Source organism: Cydia fagiglandana, chromosome 16 (assembly GCF_963556715.1).
Source record: "Cydia fagiglandana chromosome 16, ilCydFagi1.1, whole genome shotgun sequence".
Classification (NCBI taxonomy): Eukaryota; Metazoa; Arthropoda; class Insecta; order Lepidoptera; family Tortricidae; genus Cydia; species Cydia fagiglandana.
Window position 1 is genome coordinate 11,432,846 of NC_085947.1, and position 18,816 is coordinate 11,451,661.

Here is an 18,816-nt window from a genome sequence, read left to right on the forward strand (position 1 = left end):
AGGCATTACAATAATGATGGAATTTTCAAGAATGCGTATATGAGCCACTTGGCGGTTTAGGCATTGTACATATATTTAGGTAGGTATAAGGCTGCACCTGACTTTTTGGGAGAGCGCTTTATAGACAAAGGACGGCGCCAGTTATGTTCCAATGCCATTGCCATGGGTTTTCCCAGAAACTAGGGTACCAACTAACATCCGTCGGGCCTTTTACCGTACCGTATGAGTTTATTCTAGTGCCACTGAATAACATGAATGCATTGACGTATAGGTATCTAAGGACTGGCCTTACGGGCAATAAGAATGGGGCCAGTACAGCGGTGTGACACCGCTACAACGCGATTGGTTAATGAGTTCACACCACGCGCGCGATTAGTAATCACTAGTTGCGAGACTGCACGATTGGCACGAATTCTTCAGTGACACCGCTGAACCAGTACTATTTTTAGTGTTACGGGCCCGTCCTTAGATATTATACGAAAATGCATGAATGTAATTTTGCGCGAACGTAGCCGAGGGCACAGCTAGTGAATATTTTTTATCACTGTGACACATCATTAGGTATGTTTAACTATTGGCAGTAAAAAAATCTAGCTCAATACCTATATTTAGTTACATAATATGTGAAAGAAGCTAGAAGCTAGTTCGTCTTAGATTGTTTGGTTACAATGGTGGTAATCATTTTAACGATATTTCTTGTCATTGCTTACTTCCTGTATTACCACTTCACAAAATACAACAATTATTGGAATGAACGAAATGTTGTTGGCCCAAAACCGACATTCTTCTTCGGAAATGTAAAGGATGCAGTTCTCAGAAGAAAACCTTTTGGTCACGTATTCAAGGATATCTACGATATGTACCCAGAAGAAAAAGTGGTAGGAATGTTCGTGATGAGATCCCCAGAATTGTTAGTAAGGGATTTGGATGTGATAAAGAATATACTAATAAAAGACTTCGATGTTTTCTTGAGCCGTGGCTTTGAGTTTAAGAAAACGGGTTTTGGAACGAATTTGTTTCATGGTACTGCTGATACCTGGCGACTGCTACGAAGCCGCTTGACTCCACTTTTCACATCAGGAAAGCTAAAGAATATGATGTATATTTTAAACGAATGCGGGGAAAAATTTGTGGAGTATGTAATCCGAGTCACACAGTTAAATCCGGAGCAAGAAGTCCGCGATATGACACAAAAGTTTACCCATTCTGCCATAGTTGCTTGTGCGTTCGGCGTAGACATCGACACTTTTAATCAAGAACACGAAACCTTTCGTAGGGTCCACAATATAATGTCCCACATGTCCCTTAGTCGTGACCTGGAGCTGATGTACCCTGGAATTATAGTGAAAATTGGAGGCTCTCTAATTTCAGCAGAAGTTATCACATTCTTTATCGATTTGGTCAAAGGCGTCACCGAGCAAAGAAATGGTAGACCAACCAATAGAAACGGTTTTATGGATTTAATGTTGAAAATGAGAGAAGAGAAACACATTTCCGGACCAATGAGAAAAAACAATGATACTGAGACGAGATTGGAGCTAACTGACGAGGTCATAGCGGCACAGGCATTTAGTTTTTATGCTGGGGGTTATGAAACCAGTTCGGCAACCTTAAGTTTCTTACTGTACCAATTAGCTCACAACCCAGAGATCCAAGACAAGGTGGTTGTAGAAATAAAAGAAGTACTTGAGAAACATGATGGCGTGATGACTTTACAAGCTGTTTTCGATTTATCTTACATGGGCCAAGTTTTTGATGAAACATTAAGAATGTATCCAGTTGTTTCTGATTTGAAAAGAAAGTCTAATCGCGCCTATACGATACCCGGTACAAATGTAACTATAGAGAAAAATCAGTTGATTAAAATTCCAACACTTGGTATCCATTATGACGAGAAGATATACCCTAACCCTGAGAAGTTTGACCCAGAGAGATTTTCCCCAGAGAATGTGGCAGCGAGGCACTTATGCGCATATTTGCCTTTCGGACTTGGACCTAGAAACTGCATCGGTAAATGTCATGATCATGAGTTATTTTGGTACCTAATATCAGTACTACTGTTTCAGATCTAATTGATATGTAGTTTGTGCCCTACAAGTATGTCGCCTTCAGATATATCGGAGCGACCAAAGTGTTAATTATATCTGAACACGGACTCCCAAATGCCCAAAGGTCTAATGGCTGATGTGCTTTGATTCTATATTCTTTTTTAGTAATAAATGCTTGATAGACTGGTCATTCTGCTGTAATTGTGCGAGTTTATCATAGATGAATAGGTGATAGTCTCGATGCGTGAAAATGCATCCGCAATCACGTTATCTTGACCACTTACATGCCTGATATCGCTGATAAATTCGCTAACGAATGACAGCTGTCTGAAACGGCGAGGATCGAGTTTCTGACTCGGATGCATTGACGTATAATATCTAAGGACGGGCCTTACGGGCACTAAAAATGGTACTAGTTCAGCAGTGTCAGCAGGCTTGTTTCCAGCAAAGTTGGTATTTTGTTTGATAATTATTTTCTGTATTGCATTATTTCAGGGATCCGCTTCGCACAGCTACAATCGCGGGTGTGTTTGGCGAAGCTCCTCTCTCAGTTTCGGGTGGAACCTTCTAAAAATACCCCCCTTCAATTGCAGTACGATCCTCGGCGTATCATATTGTATCCTATAGGCGGTATACCGATCACCTTCATTAAGAGACATTGATATATGACGACGCGGCATTACATCTACCTTTGACATTTAGATGCAATACGTACGAACATATACTTTATTGCGCGAGACTAGGGTATATAATTGAACAAGTTTTTCAATTGAATGAATATAATTGAATTGGTTTTTAAATTTAAGGTATTATTCAATTCAATTCATTTATTTAATTCAGACACACATATCCATAAAATTGTTAGTAATTACATATTCACAAGACTTATCAAAACTATGGTTAGTAACATAGTATATGCAAGTAATTTAAAAATAAAATAAAATAAAATCCAGAGTTAATTATTATAACTGAATAAGTTTTTCAACTGAAAGTATATAATTTAAAAAGTTTTTCAACCGAAGGTATATAATTGAATAAGTTTTTCAATTTAAAATAAGTTTATTTTAATTTCTAAGTACTCGACTCGAGTAAGTATTATACATACATCCTATTACAATAAAAAAAAGTTACAAATGCTGGATGAGTTTTAATTTTGACTTTTGAGATCAGGATAAGTGAGATAGATCAAATTAAATTTGTATATAATATGTTTATTGTTCTTAAAGTTTTTCTTTATAACGATCTTTGGTAATGGTAACGCCTTAAGCTGTAAAGCTCTGGTTTCCTAGGATAGTGGTGCCGTCATAATAGCAGTCGTCTCCATATAAAATACTACTCCATCCATCTGTCCAGAAATAGGAGCCCCTACAACACAATTTGCCCTTTCAGGTATCTAAACTTCTAAAGCAACCTCACGAACCTATCCCATGACTGATCTTACGATACTTACGTTCAGATCAGTTGGCGAGCGGACGCATCAGGCCAGGAACAGGAACGTTTCGTACCGTTAGTGTTGCTTTGAAAATATCTGTCCCGCCGAGTTTGTCACCGGTCCCATACGTAGGTTGCCCTGAAAGTTTCGGGAATTGCATACTTAGGAACGTATATTTGACATGTGTTATACCTCTTTGTTACAAGCATAGTCTCATTATTCGAAAACACTGGCCACTTAGAAAAAAAAAACAATGTTCTATTTTCAATTGTTTTTTAAAGTCGTTGAGTCGCTGGTGAAAATGGAGCTGTCCCGCGAAAGTTTTAGAGCAATGATTTATTATGACTTTAAAAGTGGATTAACACAACAACAATGTGGAGACCGATTGACTATTGCTTTTAGTAGTGAAGCACCTTCGAAGACGACAATATACAGGTGGTATTCGGAATTTCAACGTGGCCGTGTGTCTCTTGCGGATGACGTACGTGAGGGTCGACCGAAAACTGCCGTTACCGATCAAAACATCGATGTTGTTCGCCAACTGATAAAAGAAGATAGGCATGTTACATATCGGGAAATTCAGGAGACTTTAGGCATTGGAATGAGTCAGGTACAAGTTATTTTACAGCAAGAGTTGGGCGTGCGGAAGTTGTTTTCCCGGTGGATTCCTCACTTGTTATCTGACGACCAGAAAACGGTCCGTGTCAATTGGTGCCACAAAACCCTAAAAAGATTTAATGGAGGAAGCTCAACTGCCGTTTTTAGTATTGTGTCAGGTGACGAGTCATGGATTTACGCATATGAGCCTGAATCCAAAAACCAATCTCGAGTATGGGTTTACGAAGACGAGCCGAAGCCAACAAAAGTTGTTCGTTCTCGCAGCACGATCAAAAAAATGGTAGCCACGTTTGTCTCCAAATCGGGTCACGTGGCGACTATTGCTCTTGAAGATCGAAGAACTGTCAATGCCGATTGGTATATAGGCGTTTGTTTACCGATTGTTTTTGCTGAACTGCGAAAAAATAACCCTAACCGCCGTATTATACTACACCATGATAATGCCAGCCCTCATACTGCTCAGAAAACAAACGACTATCTGAAGGGCGAAAAAGTCGAATTACTGGACCATCCTCCGTACAGCCCCGACCTAAGTCCCAACGATTTTTTTACTTTCCCGAAAATAAAGAATCGGTTGCGTGGTCAGCGTTTTCAGACCGCGGAAGAAGCAGTCCACGCTTATAAAATGGCCATTTCGTCAACCCCCAGTTCAGAGTTCAATAACTGTTTTGAAAACTGGTTTCAGAGAATGAAAAAGTGCATTAAACACAAAGGAGAATACTTTGAAAAACAATAAAAGTACTTTTATTTCATTTAAACGCGTATTTTTTCCAATTCCCGAAACTTTCAGGGCAACCTACGTACCTACACTTACATACATCACTGGCTCAGTGACCCAAAGAGGATCTTGGCCTCTGACACAAGAGAGCGCCATTCTGCCCTATTCTGCGCCACTTCACGCCAGTTGGGTATTCCGAGGGCGGACAGGTCTTTTTGCCTACTTACACCTACCTATACCTACACTTACTACATTTAAATCTTCTTGGGTCAGAGGTGTAGGATTAGAGCCAGCGTAGCTTTATTTGACGTTCATAAGCGCATTTTAATATGCTTTCTTTAATAAAGATTTGAACGGTTCAATAAATGTGATCCTTTTATTTGAATTCAAACCAATTCTCAATTTAGTGGTAGTATGGTTAACGAGTCCGAATGCTTATTACTTTATGAGCTGCTAGTTAGCATATATATTAGCAGGCGTGGCTCACTCCGCGATTTCGTCGCTTTGCTACAGGTAGCTACAAGTGCATCCGTTCCACACCAATTAATAAGTCGTAGCCGTAAGCCGCGCGTGGCGCTGTCGCCACCTAGGGGCTATTCATAAATTACGTCATTTCAAATTAGGGGGGGGGGGGGCTTGGACATCGGATGATGGTAGCATGACGTAGGAGGAAACGGGGTCATTCGAAGCATGATTTTTGGATGATTTTAGGGGGGGGGGGGTCAAAAATCTATGACGTAATTTATGGACAGCCCCCTAGCGGCCATATCTGTCCTGATCGTAATATACGCGTTTTGTTAGAGAATGAGTCTTCTGTACCTAGTACTATTATTTATTCTGTGATATTAGTACTGGATACATTGAGGTACTGCGCCCTCCGCTTTAGGCCTTCCCTCCGTCATAACATAAATCAATTCAGCATCCCCGATTAACTTAACCTCGTGCCGCCCAAGAAAAAAAACGCAAGATCAGCTAAACGCCCAGTGTGCAATATATGAGCCATAATATAGTGAAGTCGTAACTGCCCACGCACTTCAAATATTTTTTTTTTACAAAAATCTCGAGCAGGATTTTTTATATTTTTTTCTGGGTATATGTGAATAAAAATGAATACAGTAAAATGAATTCTACCATCGTATCTTTTGTTCATTTAAATGCACATTGGGTTTTTGATTGATGTTATAAGTAATATAATATACTTTTTTAAATCAACTTTAAGGCACGTAATCGCGATAACGTAGCCTCTGACTATTATTATTCGTCTTAAATAGTTATATAATAAGCAACGTAAATCAAAAATAGTAATTAGATAATTTTTTTAGGTTAGGGCCACTTTTTCATGTATGTTAACATTCATATTTGACACTGAAATGCTTTATAACACGGTCTGAAAAATAGTTAATAAACTTCCTTAACATAAAATTTAATATCCTTCTTATTAATATATAAGTTATTGTATGTTTGGTGTATTTCAGTATCACTTTCTTCGAAACTTTTTCACTAAGACTCTAAATATTTGGTTCATCACCAGAAAGTTGGTATTCAGGATCACGAATTTTATTATCTGATGGCAAAAAGTCTTCCATCGCGTATTCAACAAGTAAATAATTATGCAGACCTAAAAATAAACTATCAAAAAAGAACCTTCAGTTGTAGGTTATATTATGTATTTTTATAACAGTAGCGCCCAGTGTGCAATATGATGAACATAATCTTACAATTAAGAAAAAAATATATTTATTTGTGCCTTTGTAAAAAAATTACAGTATATTTCAATAAAACAAACATTTAGGATAATTTTTATGTCACTCTCTAAACGAAAAAAGACAAGGTTCGTTTAATAAATCAAGATTATATACCCATGTGTCGCGTGTGTTTGAATAATTGCGGAAGTACAACACTATCTATGAATATCTGTCAAACGTCAGCTGTCAAAATGGTCGCCACTGAACCGACCATTCACGACCTCTAGATAAATTCCAATTTTGCGCGAAAATTATAAACTTACATCTGATTAACTTTTATGTACAGCGTATTGCACACTGGGCGTTTAGCTCTGAATTTAATTTCTTAAGTCTGGGCAGTTATGCTGAGTGTCACTTTGTACAATGTATTGCACATTGGGCGGCACGAGGTTAAAAGCGATACCTACCAAACCTCTTAACCGATTACCTAGTTGTTTATCTGATGGAACAATCAAGATATACTTGAGAATATCAAGATAAAATTACAATTTATATCAAAAATCTTGGTGGCTCTGTCGCAGCCAACTGCTGAAATTAGCCAGTTAATTAGTTGGCTGAAGAAGAACCAGCCACGTCATTGATCGCAACGTTTAATTAACCAGATGGCCGAACGTCGTATAGTCATTTAGTTATTTTGGACGTTGATGAATTTTATGTTCTGTTAGGTTATAGGTTCGAACTTTTTCAGATTACATTTAAATCACTTGGCTGAGTGAACCAGTCCTTTTCAGAGACCTGGACTTTCAATTTTCAATAAGTTGTTAAACGTTAAGTGATCCTTCATCGGCCTAGGCGACTAATAAGCTGGCTAACTAAACTACGAGCCCGATGCATATGTTTTCGTCAGGTGACCCCATTTTTTGAGGTTCCCGCGTTTATTCAAAAATAATGTTTTTGTTTAAAAATTACTAATATTTAATGCTTATACTAATGTAATTTAATTTTATATGGTAATACTCTGCAATAACTAAATCCAAATACAAGAAATACCGTTTGTACTGAAAGAAAAAAAATTATGATTTTTTTTTTGACGGGTAGGATTACAACATATGTGAAAAGGGCTATTACCAGGAAAAGCAATAGGGCTCTGCCAATGTACTGACAATTTTGTTTTGAGCCCATGCATGCAGCAGTGCTGTAAGAGAGGACAATATGATTTGGACAACGTTTTTGAAAAGTCCTTTTTTTCAGCAATAAAAGTCTCATGCAATTTTATTATACGGTCAAAATAAACTACATTAAACATTGCTATTATGGTTCCCATTACTGGGTCATTATATGTTCATGTGTAAAATTTATTAAAATAAACAAAATTGTTGCGCGGAACTAGACGAAATCATTTGCATCGGGGCTCGTAGATGCCTGCGACAGCTCCACTTCTTTTAAATCCACCCTTGGGCCCTAACGAACAATCTTTCCGAAAGAAATCTTTGGTTCACGAAACTAATGCAAGTAGCCCATTTAATGTTTTTAAGTATTTAATGTTAGTTACTGAATCACGGAAAAGTAATAATGTTTTAATGTTTATATATAATAAAAAAAGTAAGAATAAGATACAAGTATATATTAGGTGTCGTGATTAGGCCATAAACCGTGATTTATTTATTACATTATTTCAGGGATCCGCTTCGCGCAGGTACAATCCCGGGTATGTCTGGCAAAACTCGTGTGGAATGGAACCCCCCAACAACATTCTCGTCAATTCTAGTAGGTACTAACCATTACTCTCATGTTGTATGTATCCCAAGAGCGGCTTCATCAAAAGATATTGACCATCCTTGGTTTTTCAAAGTAAACTCGTTAGTAGAAAAATAAGAATAACTGGAAGAGGGCGTCAAATTAGTTATACAAGTGAACCCCCAATGCCATCTGGACCGTCCCAAAAACCACAGCAGCAACGAACATCCGTCGGGCCTTTTAAGGGGCCCACAGATAACCAGTTCGCCGGACGATATCAGCCTGTCAGTTAAACGCAAAAGGTGACAACTGTCAACGAACAACTGACAGGCTGATATCGTCCGGCGAATTGGTAATCTGTGGGCTTCTTTACACCACAGTGAGAACCTACATTTATACTAATAGTATGACGGAATACCATGAATTTGTTTCCCCGCAAACATATTTGAGGGCAAAGCTAATAGTCATTATCGTATTACATTACATATTTGTTATCTCTGGTGTGACATATCATAAAGTGTGTTTAACTATTGGTAGTAAAAGAATTATCTGTATATTTATAACAAGAGAGAAGTTAAGTATTTTACTTATTTTCATTAGCAGTTTGAAGTTTGCATTAGATTGTAAGGTTACAATGGTGGTAATCATTTTAACGATATCTTTTGTTATTGCTTCCTTCTTGTACTACCACTTCACAAAGTACAATAATTACTGGAATGAACGAAACGTTGTTGGTCCAAGGCCGACCTTCTTCTTCGGAAATGTACAGGATGCAGTACTGAGAAGAAAACCCATGGGCCACGTATTTAAGGATATCTACGATATGTACCCAGAGGAAAAGGTGGTAGGAATGTTCGTGATGCGATCCCCAGAATTGTTAGTAAGGGACTTAGATGTGATAAAGCATATACTAATAAAAGACTTCGATATTTTCGTTAACCGTGGTTACGAGTTCAAGAGAACGGGTTTCGGAGCGAATTTGTTTCATGGTAATGCCGACACCTGGCGACTGTTACGAAGCCGCTTCTCTCCGCTTTTCACTCCTGGAAAGCTAAAGAATATGATGCATCTTTTAAGTGAACGCGGGGATAAATTTGTGAAGTATATAGCCCGAGTCACACAATTAAATCCGGAGCAAGACGTCCGCGATATGACACAAACGTTTACGCTGGCGACCATAGCCGCTTGCGCATTTGGCATAGACATAGATACATTTAACCAAGAACACGAAACCCTTCGTAGGATCGATAGAAAAATATTCACCATGACCCTTAGTCGTGACCTAGAGATGATGTATCCTGGAATATTAGTAAAAATTAGAGGCTCACTTTTTCCAAAAGAAGTTACCACTTTTTTTATCGATTTGGTCAAAGACGTCACTGCGCAAAGAAATGGCAAACCAACCAATAGAAATGATTTCATGGATTTAATTTTGAAAATGAGAGAAGAGAAGCACATTTCTGGACCAATAACGAAAAAAAAGGATATTGAGACTGGTTTAGAACTAACTGACGAGGTAATAGCGGCACAGGCATTTAGTTTTTATGCTGGGGGTTATGAAACCAGTGCGACAACAATGGGTTTCTTACTGTACGAATTAGCTCTCAACCCACTAATTCAAGACAAGGTGGTGGTAGAAATAAAAGAAGTATTAAAGAAACATGATGGCGAGATGACCCTACAAGCTGTTTTAGATTTATCTTACATGGGACAAGTTTTCGATGAAACATTGAGAATGTATCCAATTGTTTCTGATTTGAAAAGAAAGTCTAGCAGCAACTATACGATACCCGGTACAAATGTAACTATAGAGAAAAATCAGTATATTAAAATTTCAACGCTCGGTATCCATTATGACGAGAATATATACCCTAACCCTTTGAAGTTTGACCCAGAGAGATTTTCTCCAGAGAATGTGGCAGCGAGGCACTCGTGCGCATATTTGCCTTTCGGACTTGGACCTAGAAACTGCATCGGTGAGTGTTATGAGTTATGAGTTATTTAGGTAATTTTAGAAGTTTATACATATGTACATTTTTAACCTATAGTTTGTGCCATATGATATGAGTCCTCTAAAAGTATATAAACAAAACAAACTACGTGATTGATGTTGTTTATTTTGTATAAGTAGGTACATTATTTTGAGATTCACTAGCGACCCGTCCCGGCTTCGCACGGGTTAACAAATTATACACCTAAACCGTCCTCAAGAATCACTCTATTGATTGATTGATAGGTGAAAACTGCATGAAAATTCGTTCAGTTGTTTTTAAGTTTATCGCGAACATACAAAAACACAAACAGATAGACGCGGCGGGGTGACTTTGTTTTATAAGGTGTAGTGATATGAAATTCATAATATACAATTATGTAATTATGGAATGTAATTATGTGTGTGTTAATTTATTCCTAGGCTCAGATTCAACGGGACTAAAACGCTTTAAATTTTCGATTAGAATTATCGCAAAGCTGCTATTTTGTCTGATATGTTGATATGAATTTGAATTGTGACATGATGATAATTAGTTTTTGTATTGCATTATTTCAGGGTACCGTTTCGCACAGCTACAATCGCGGGTGGGTTTGGCGAAGCTCCTCTCTCAGTTTCGGGTGGAACCTTCTAAGAATACCCCCCGTCAATTGCAGTACGAGCCTCGACGTATTGTATTGTATCCCATAGGCGGTATACCGATCAACTTCATTAAAAGACATTGATATATGACGACGCTGCGCTATATCTAACTTTGGCATATAAGAGTTCTGCTCTGATATCCATAACAACTTATGCTACTCCCCTCCCCTTCAAAGCCCAAACCCCCCGTAACTCGAATAAATGTATTGTTTTAATAGAAACCTCTATACCACGAAATTATTTACTAACAGACCATTTACTTTAAGTCCATAGCTTATTTAAGACGAAAACTCGTTAACATGAACTTTTTGGCGTTTCCCTTGAGATTCGTGCTATTGAAGTCCTACCCTATTTGGATATATAATTATATATGTGTAATTTTATATACTTACCTGTGTATATATACATATATTTTGCAAAAACAGAGATGCGTATGACTACAGATATGTCGTGCGCACAAACACACAAAATTAATTTCCAGGATACTATGGTGTGTCCGCCAGGCTTGGGCCGCATCATCCAGGATAGTATCCATCCTGGCCCGACCACAACTAGATAATAAGATTATTTAATGATTGTACGTATTCATTATTATTAGGTGCTATATAGTGCCACCAATCCCATGAATTGGTGCTTATTATTGAGTCATGGTTGGGCCAGAGCGGCTACCGCGAAAACCGAAATTCGCACATTGCGGGGATCTTTCTCTTTTACTCCAATGAAGGCGTAATTAGAGTGACAGAGAAAAATCCCCGCAATTTGCGAACTTCGATTTTCGCGGTTATAGCCCATGGATCCATAACCCCTAGGGTGGTCTTTTCTTTCACCTAACTGCCTCCAGCGGCTAGAGGAGGAAAAGGAAAACTTTTCCATTTCGCCCCAGATTACCATTGTGATATAACGTAATGTTATGCCAGCTATTTAATCCAGTAAATTTGTCGAATTTTGTAACCTGGCTCTTTTCCGTCAAATCCGGTAGTTCTGATTTTCTGCAGACTTGTTTATGATGTTGGCCCAATGGATAATCCAAGTTTGTGACCTCGAGCGCCGAACGCAACTTTGTCAAAAATAGAATAAACCGCAATTTTTTTTAGATTTGGGCGATTATAACCCTAAAGTACTAGTTTTTGGTAGTAACTTCCTAGGTCGTTTTTAAAGTAGACTAAATTTGCTACAATATGACACTAGAATTATCTCTGTACATCTAATATTTTCCGAGATAAAGCCTTTCAAAATTTTATGCCATAGTAAATGGCGATAATCATTTTAACACTATTTATTCTCATGCATTTTTTCATTCTTGTACTATCACTTCACAAAATATAACAATTATTGGAAAGAAAAAAATGTTGTAGGCCCAAACCCTACTTTTTTCTTTGGAAATATAAAGGAGGGGTACTCAGAAGAAAACCCATTGGCATCGTTTTCAAAGGCAGAGGAAAAAGTGGTAGGAATGTTCGTAATGAAATCTCCTGAATTGCTAGTAAGGGATCTAGATGTCGTGAAGAATATACTAATCAAAGACTTTGACATTTTTGTGGACCGTGGTGTTGAATTTAATAAGAAGGGTCTTGGAGCAAATTTGTTTCATGCTGACGGCGATACATGGCGAGTTTTGCGAAGCCGCTTCTCCCCGCTTTTCACTTCTGGAAAGTTGAAGAACATGATGTACCTTATAAGTGAACGTGAAGATATGTTTTTAGAGTATGTATCCCAGGTCACACAGTTAAATTCGGAACAAGAAGTTCACGGTATGGTACAAAAATTCACCCAGGCCGCCATATCCGCCTGCGCGTTTGGCGTAGACATCGATACGTTCAACCAAGAACACGAAACCCTTCGTACGATCGACCGTAAAATATTTACCGTCAACTTTGCTCGTGAACTTGAGATGATGTATCCTGGTATTTTAAAGAAAATCGGAGGCTCCCTTTTTCCAAAAGAGCTCAATAAATTCTTTTTCGATTTGGTCAAGGACGTAATTGCGCAGAGAAATGGTGAACCTACAAATAGAATCTACTTTATGGATTTAATACTGAATTTGCGAAAAGAGAAGCGCATTGCTGGACGAATGAGAACAGACGATGACATTGAGAGGAGTATAGACATAACTGACGAGGTCATGGCGGCACAGGCATTTGTTTTTTATGCCGCGGGTTATGAAACTAGTGCGTCAACTATGGGTTTCTTACTGTATCAGTTAGCTCTCAACCCAGAAATCCAAGCCAAGGTGGTGGCCGAAATAAATGAAGTAGTCAAGAAACATGACGGTGAAATTACTTTGCAAGCTGCTTTGGATTTATCTTACATGGGTCAAGTTTTCGATGAAACATTGAGAATGTATCCGATTGTTACTGAATTGAAGAGAAAGTCTAACAGCACCTATACGATACCTGGCACTAATGTATCCATAGAGAAGAATCAGTTGGTTAAAATTCCGGTGCTTGGTATCCATCACGACGAAAAGATATACCCTAACCCTGAGAAGTTTGACCCAGAGAGATTTTCTCCAGAGAATGTGGCAGCGAGGCACTCGTGCGCATTTTTGCCTTTTGGACTTGGACCTAGACACTGCATCGGTGAGTGTAATCTTAGTCCGACTGTATTATCAACATATTACCTCAATAAGTGCATGTAACTGTACATATGTGCCTGTACTGTGTCTAAATATTAGTGTGCTAGCGAACTGCGGAAAATTACGCATACTTCTTTATATATAAACGCGAGCCGGTTTAACGGTAGACCTAAATGAAATTATGCTCAATCGAAAGAGCTTGAAAAAATATCACTTTAGAATCGAGAACATGTATCCGCAAAATTCGTATTGTCGAGTATTTTGCATTTAAAAGTGAAAAAATTTCGACAAAGAATGCAAATGTTCAATTTGTTGATTGTCATTTGACAGCGTTTGTTGCGTTTAGAAACTGCAAACATGCTTACAAGTTAGGTTGGTCGTTTTTTTTTTTAAATAAAAACCAAGACGAATATTACTGTTTATTTGATGACTCCGGTATGTATAATGGTTATTATTTGCATTAAGTTTCGTTTCATATGGATATGTATACCGGTATAATTATTACATAATTTTTTTTAAGCCAGAACGTGCGATAGTCTGTTACGGCTTTTAAGACGATAGCAACACTGCCTAGACGTCAACGACGGCTGTTATTCGAAAATACTTTATCCGGTACTCCAGACGTGATAAAAACCTGTTAAATAGTGTATTGTGTGTGTTAACAATAAAAAAATAGTCACCGAACATAGTGCAAAGTACAAACGCCATCGTAACATAACGAGATTTGAACTTCAAAGCGTTCCATGGGAGTATTGTGTTTAGTATAAACATCGGTCTCTCAGTTGTATTTTAATATTTCAGAATGGTTCCAAATATTCTTACATGTCAAGGCACTACTAGCTACCTGGAAAGCAACCTTGAAGCAGCTGTGATAAACTAATAAGTGAGCGAGATGAAAATGACGTTGTTCAAAGAAACTTTGAGTTTAAGTGCCAGCTGACTGTAAACAGTGTGAAACAGTGAAAAAGCTACAGTGTATTGTGGACATATTTAATAACTGTGCTTTAGTTTAGACTATGAATCAAATTTGAGGTGTATCGGTGAATTGGAAAGTGAATAAAAGCTAATAAGTTATCTCTGGAGTCAATGTAAGTTGAATATAAGATTAAATATAATAAGATATATAGATAGTATGTATATATGTCGCAGTCAAAAGTGTGATCTGGTCAAAAGAACTTTTAACCGACAAAAACAGGCAAAACTGCTTTTGACTGAGCGTGTTGGTCAAAAGTTGTTTTACCTGAAAATCATTGGTTAATAGTAATTGTGACTGTTACTATCAGTCAAAAGTACTCTCAGAGATAGGTAGGTTAGGGTTTTTTTTTTGCTACGCTCAAAAAATGTAACTGTTCCCAGAGTTTGGTAGGTTAGGGTTATATTTTTTTGCTACGCCCTAAAAACGAAACTGCTGCCAGAAATAGGTATGATTTTCAGGTAAAACTACTTTTGACCAACATGCTCAGTCAAAAGCAGTTTTGCCTGTTTTTGTCGGTTAAAAGTTCTTTTGACCAGTTCACACTTTTGACTACAAAAGGTTGGGCTGGACATATGGCAAGGGAAGGTAAAGATAAGTGGGATAGAGAGGTAGCGGAATGGTATCCTAGAGATGGAGAAAGGAAAGAAGGAAACCAATAATGAGGTGGTCGGATGACATAAAGAAGCATGCGGAGCCGAATTGGATAGGGACGGCAAGGGATAGAGAGCTGGGGGAGGCCTATGCCAAGAAGGCAGACTGAAATAATTATTAAAAAGCAATGACATAAAAAATATTTAATAAAGTTACTAAGGAAAAAATATTGAAAAACTAATTTATATAAATGAAATGTGAATTTATTTAAATGTAATATGTACTGAAATTTAATTTTTTGGGCAATAAAGGCTATTCTATCCTATTCTATTCTAATTTGACAGGTGACAACAAAAAAAACATTAATTCCTGCTAAAATTTCAGAGTCATAGTTAAGCGTAGTACCAAAACAAGGTTGATTTTTAGGGTTCTGTAGCCAAAGGGTAAAAACGGGACCCCTATTACTAGGACTCCAATATATTATTAGAACAAAACAAATTATTTTCAGAAAATATTTAATTTAGGCTTAGGGATGGCGAGGCTCCATAAGCCTTCAGTAAGTAGTGCATAAGTATACTTGGAAAAATCCGACCTATGCCGCCGTGGATGGCCCGGTGGCAGAATGGCACAGGCACCTGCTGCAATAGCAGAGGACGCTGCTTTGATTCCAGCCTGGGGCACTGGAGGCCTTGGTCACTTTTTAGGGTTCCATACCCAAAGGGTAAAAACGGGACCCTATTAAATACTAAGACTGCTGTCCGTCTGTCTGTCACCAGGCTGTATCTCAAGATCTCATGAACCGTGATAACTAGATTAACTAGACAGTTTACATTTTCACAAATGATGTATTTCTATTGCCGCTATAACAACAAATACTAAAATCAAATTAAAGAAATATTTAAGCGGGGCCAATGAAATGAGTAAATTTTTTATATTATTTTAATATGTTTTAATATGACATGTTGGTGGCAAACAAGATACAAGGCTGTTAATGCCGATGGTAAGTGGGAGTTTAGACTAGACCTCTGCTTCTCCAAGGGACTCACATTGCTGACCGAGTAAATTTTTATTAATATGTTTTAATATGACATGTTGGTGGCAAACAAGCATACAAGGCTGTTAATGCCGATGGTAAGTGGGAGTTTAGACTAGACCTCTGCTTCTCCAAGGGACTCACATTGCTGATCGAGTAAATTTTTATTAAAATGTTTTAATATGACATGTTGGTGGCAAACAAGCATATAAGGCTGTTAATGCCGATGGTAAGTGGGAGTTTAGACTAGACCTCTGCTTCTCCAAGGGACTCACATTGCTGACCGGTTACAAATCTATTACACTCATACTAGGGTACCGTACCTGACTAGGGTACCGTACCATACTAGGGTACCGTACCTGAAGGGTAACTAAAAACGGGAACCTATTAGCGATTCCGACTCGCACTTGGCCGGTTTTTCTTAGTAGGTATATGACATTTGTTTCAGTTTTACTTCATTGTCCGTCTGTCTGTCTGTCTGTCTGTCACCAGGCTGTATCTCATGAACCGTGATAGTCAGTTGAAATTTTCACAGATGATGTATTTCTGTTGCCGCTATAACAACAAATACTAAAAAGTATGGAACCCTTCGTGCGCGAGTCCAAATCGCACTTGACCGGTTTGATATTTCAGGCTCCGTCACACAGGCGCGTTTCGCGTGCGGCGCGTGAGCGGGGCGCGCCGCTTTTTCATATAAAACGCTCAGGCCCGGCTCTGAAAACGCGCCGGTGTGGCGGAACCTTTATTTCAGTTTACTCCACTGTCCGTCTGTCACCAGGCTGTATCTCATGAACCGTGATAGCTAGACAGTTGAAATTTTCACACATGATGTATTTCTGTTGCCGCTATAACAACAAATACTTAAAAGTGTTCCGTTCTTGATGGGTGAGTCCGACTCGCACTTATCCAGTTTTTTTTTTAACGAATTTAATATTAACGGATAGGCATTAATATTAAAGAATGAAATAGTAGTCATAATTTCCATACTTTCACTTTAGTGCCATGAAGGGTAGGTACAAAAGGGTTCCCTCTTTTGAGATTGGAAAGTGGGCTAGGTTATAAATGCGGCCTTCACAGAACCGATCTGCGACCAGAAAAGTGGGTCAGGTTAGAACTTTGATCCTTATAGAACCAAACTGCAACCAGAAGTGGGTTAGGTTAGGTTAGAACTGCGACCCTTACAGAACCGAACTGCTACCAGAAAAGCAGATGAGATTTTTTTAATTACATATTTGTTTTTAGATATATCGGAATAGTAAATTTTTCGAGTTAATGTTACGGATTTAAAATTTTCTGAGATGAGATAGGTTTGTAACCGCCTTGATGAAGGTTTGAAGTCTAAAAGTAAATAATTACTTAATTCATAATGAGTATTACCTATTACTATTATTTATTTTACCCGAGCGAAGCCGGGTTTTCATCTAGTAAATTAATAAGTTCGAACATCGAATATCGCAATTCCATTATCTGCGTCTATGGCTCTTGCATATTCCAACTATAGAGAACTCTGTGCGTTTATCCTCATTATTGGATTCACCGAGAGCAAACATGTTTTTAGTATTGCATTTTTTCAGGGATGCGCTTCGCGCAGGTACAATCCCGGGTGTGTCTGGCGAAGCTCCTCTCCCAGTTTCGGGTGGAACCCTCCAACAACACCCCCCGTAAATTCCAGTACGAGCCTCGACGTGTCGTGTTGTACCCCAAAGGCGGTATTCCAATAAACTTCGTCAAAAGGCAATGACGTACTTAGATCGTACTTAAGAATACAAGGCCAGATTATCCTGCCATAGCGTCGTCACGCATAAAAACCCTATGTTATATTGTTCAATTGTGTATGTACTTTATTCTCGCGCAATAAGTATACATTTATTCAACGCGAGAATTCCATCTTCACCAATTAGATGGCTGGCAGTCCTCTACTGTGCGTCTCTCCAGAAACTTCCTGCTTCCCACAGCTGAACTATGGAATGAAGTGTTGCCTGCGGTATTTTCGGACCGTTACAACTGTCAAAACTTCAATAAAAGAGCATACTCAGGCCGGCAATAGCACTCCTGTGTTCCGGGTGTCCACAGGCAACAGTAATCGCTTCTTCTCGCTTACCATCAGGCAATTCTTCTACTGGTCATTAAAAAAACGTAACATAGGAGTGTGGTAGGAGCCCATTCCCACTTGTCGGCAGTCGGGCCTGCATTTTAATTGGACGTCCCTGTGGCAGAACATTTTATATGAAGCTGTTCACACTTGTCTGACACTGATTTTTTTTTGCCACTGGGACATCCAATTAAAGTGGGAACTGGGTCTAAGGGGAAACAGGATTAGTAGTTACCAAGGATAATACGTAAATGCCTTGTGGATACACCTTTGGGACTGTAATTTTCTAACCAAATAAAGAGAAATTGACTACTGCTTTTTGCCACATCACATTCAATAATATTAAAGTAGTTTATTATTTTATATTTATAATGTAATTAAGGTTTACTCGGGTAATTCCGAATGTCGAAAACTGTCGGATAATTCCGAAAAGAGACTTTTATTATGATGGAATTTAGGGTGATTTTCATCTGAATTTCGGAATTATCGGACATTCGGTGTTACCCGAATACACCTTATATTAATATATTATGAATTAATTATTAATGTAATTGACCATCATGAGAAGATAAAAATAATTTTGACGAATGTAGCAAATTTATAGTGTAATTATCATCTTGAAATAAATAAATCTAAATCTAGTAATAATAAGAGAAGGCTTCTGTATTATACTTAGTTA

General features: G+C 38.2%; 2 protein-coding genes and 1 pseudogene across 2 annotated transcripts in view; 2 read left to right on the top strand and 1 right to left on the bottom strand.

The window, feature by feature from the left end:
* The window catches only part of LOC134671969 (uncharacterized), a 32,098-nt gene that overhangs the window by 12,491 nt on the left and 791 nt on the right, over positions 1-18,816 (bottom strand). The window lies entirely within an intron of this gene.
* On the top strand, positions 649-11,007 carry LOC134672168 (uncharacterized). Its single transcript, XM_063530068.1, has 4 exons — positions 649-2,010; positions 2,544-2,700; positions 8,839-10,214; positions 10,787-11,007. The coding sequence occupies exons 1-4, from the start codon at positions 669-671 to the stop codon at positions 10,951-10,953; spliced, it is 3,042 nt and encodes a 1,013-aa protein (XP_063386138.1). The 5' UTR covers positions 649-668; the 3' UTR covers positions 10,954-11,007.
* LOC134672169 (cytochrome P450 6B4-like) lies at positions 12,122-17,786 on the top strand (annotated as a pseudogene).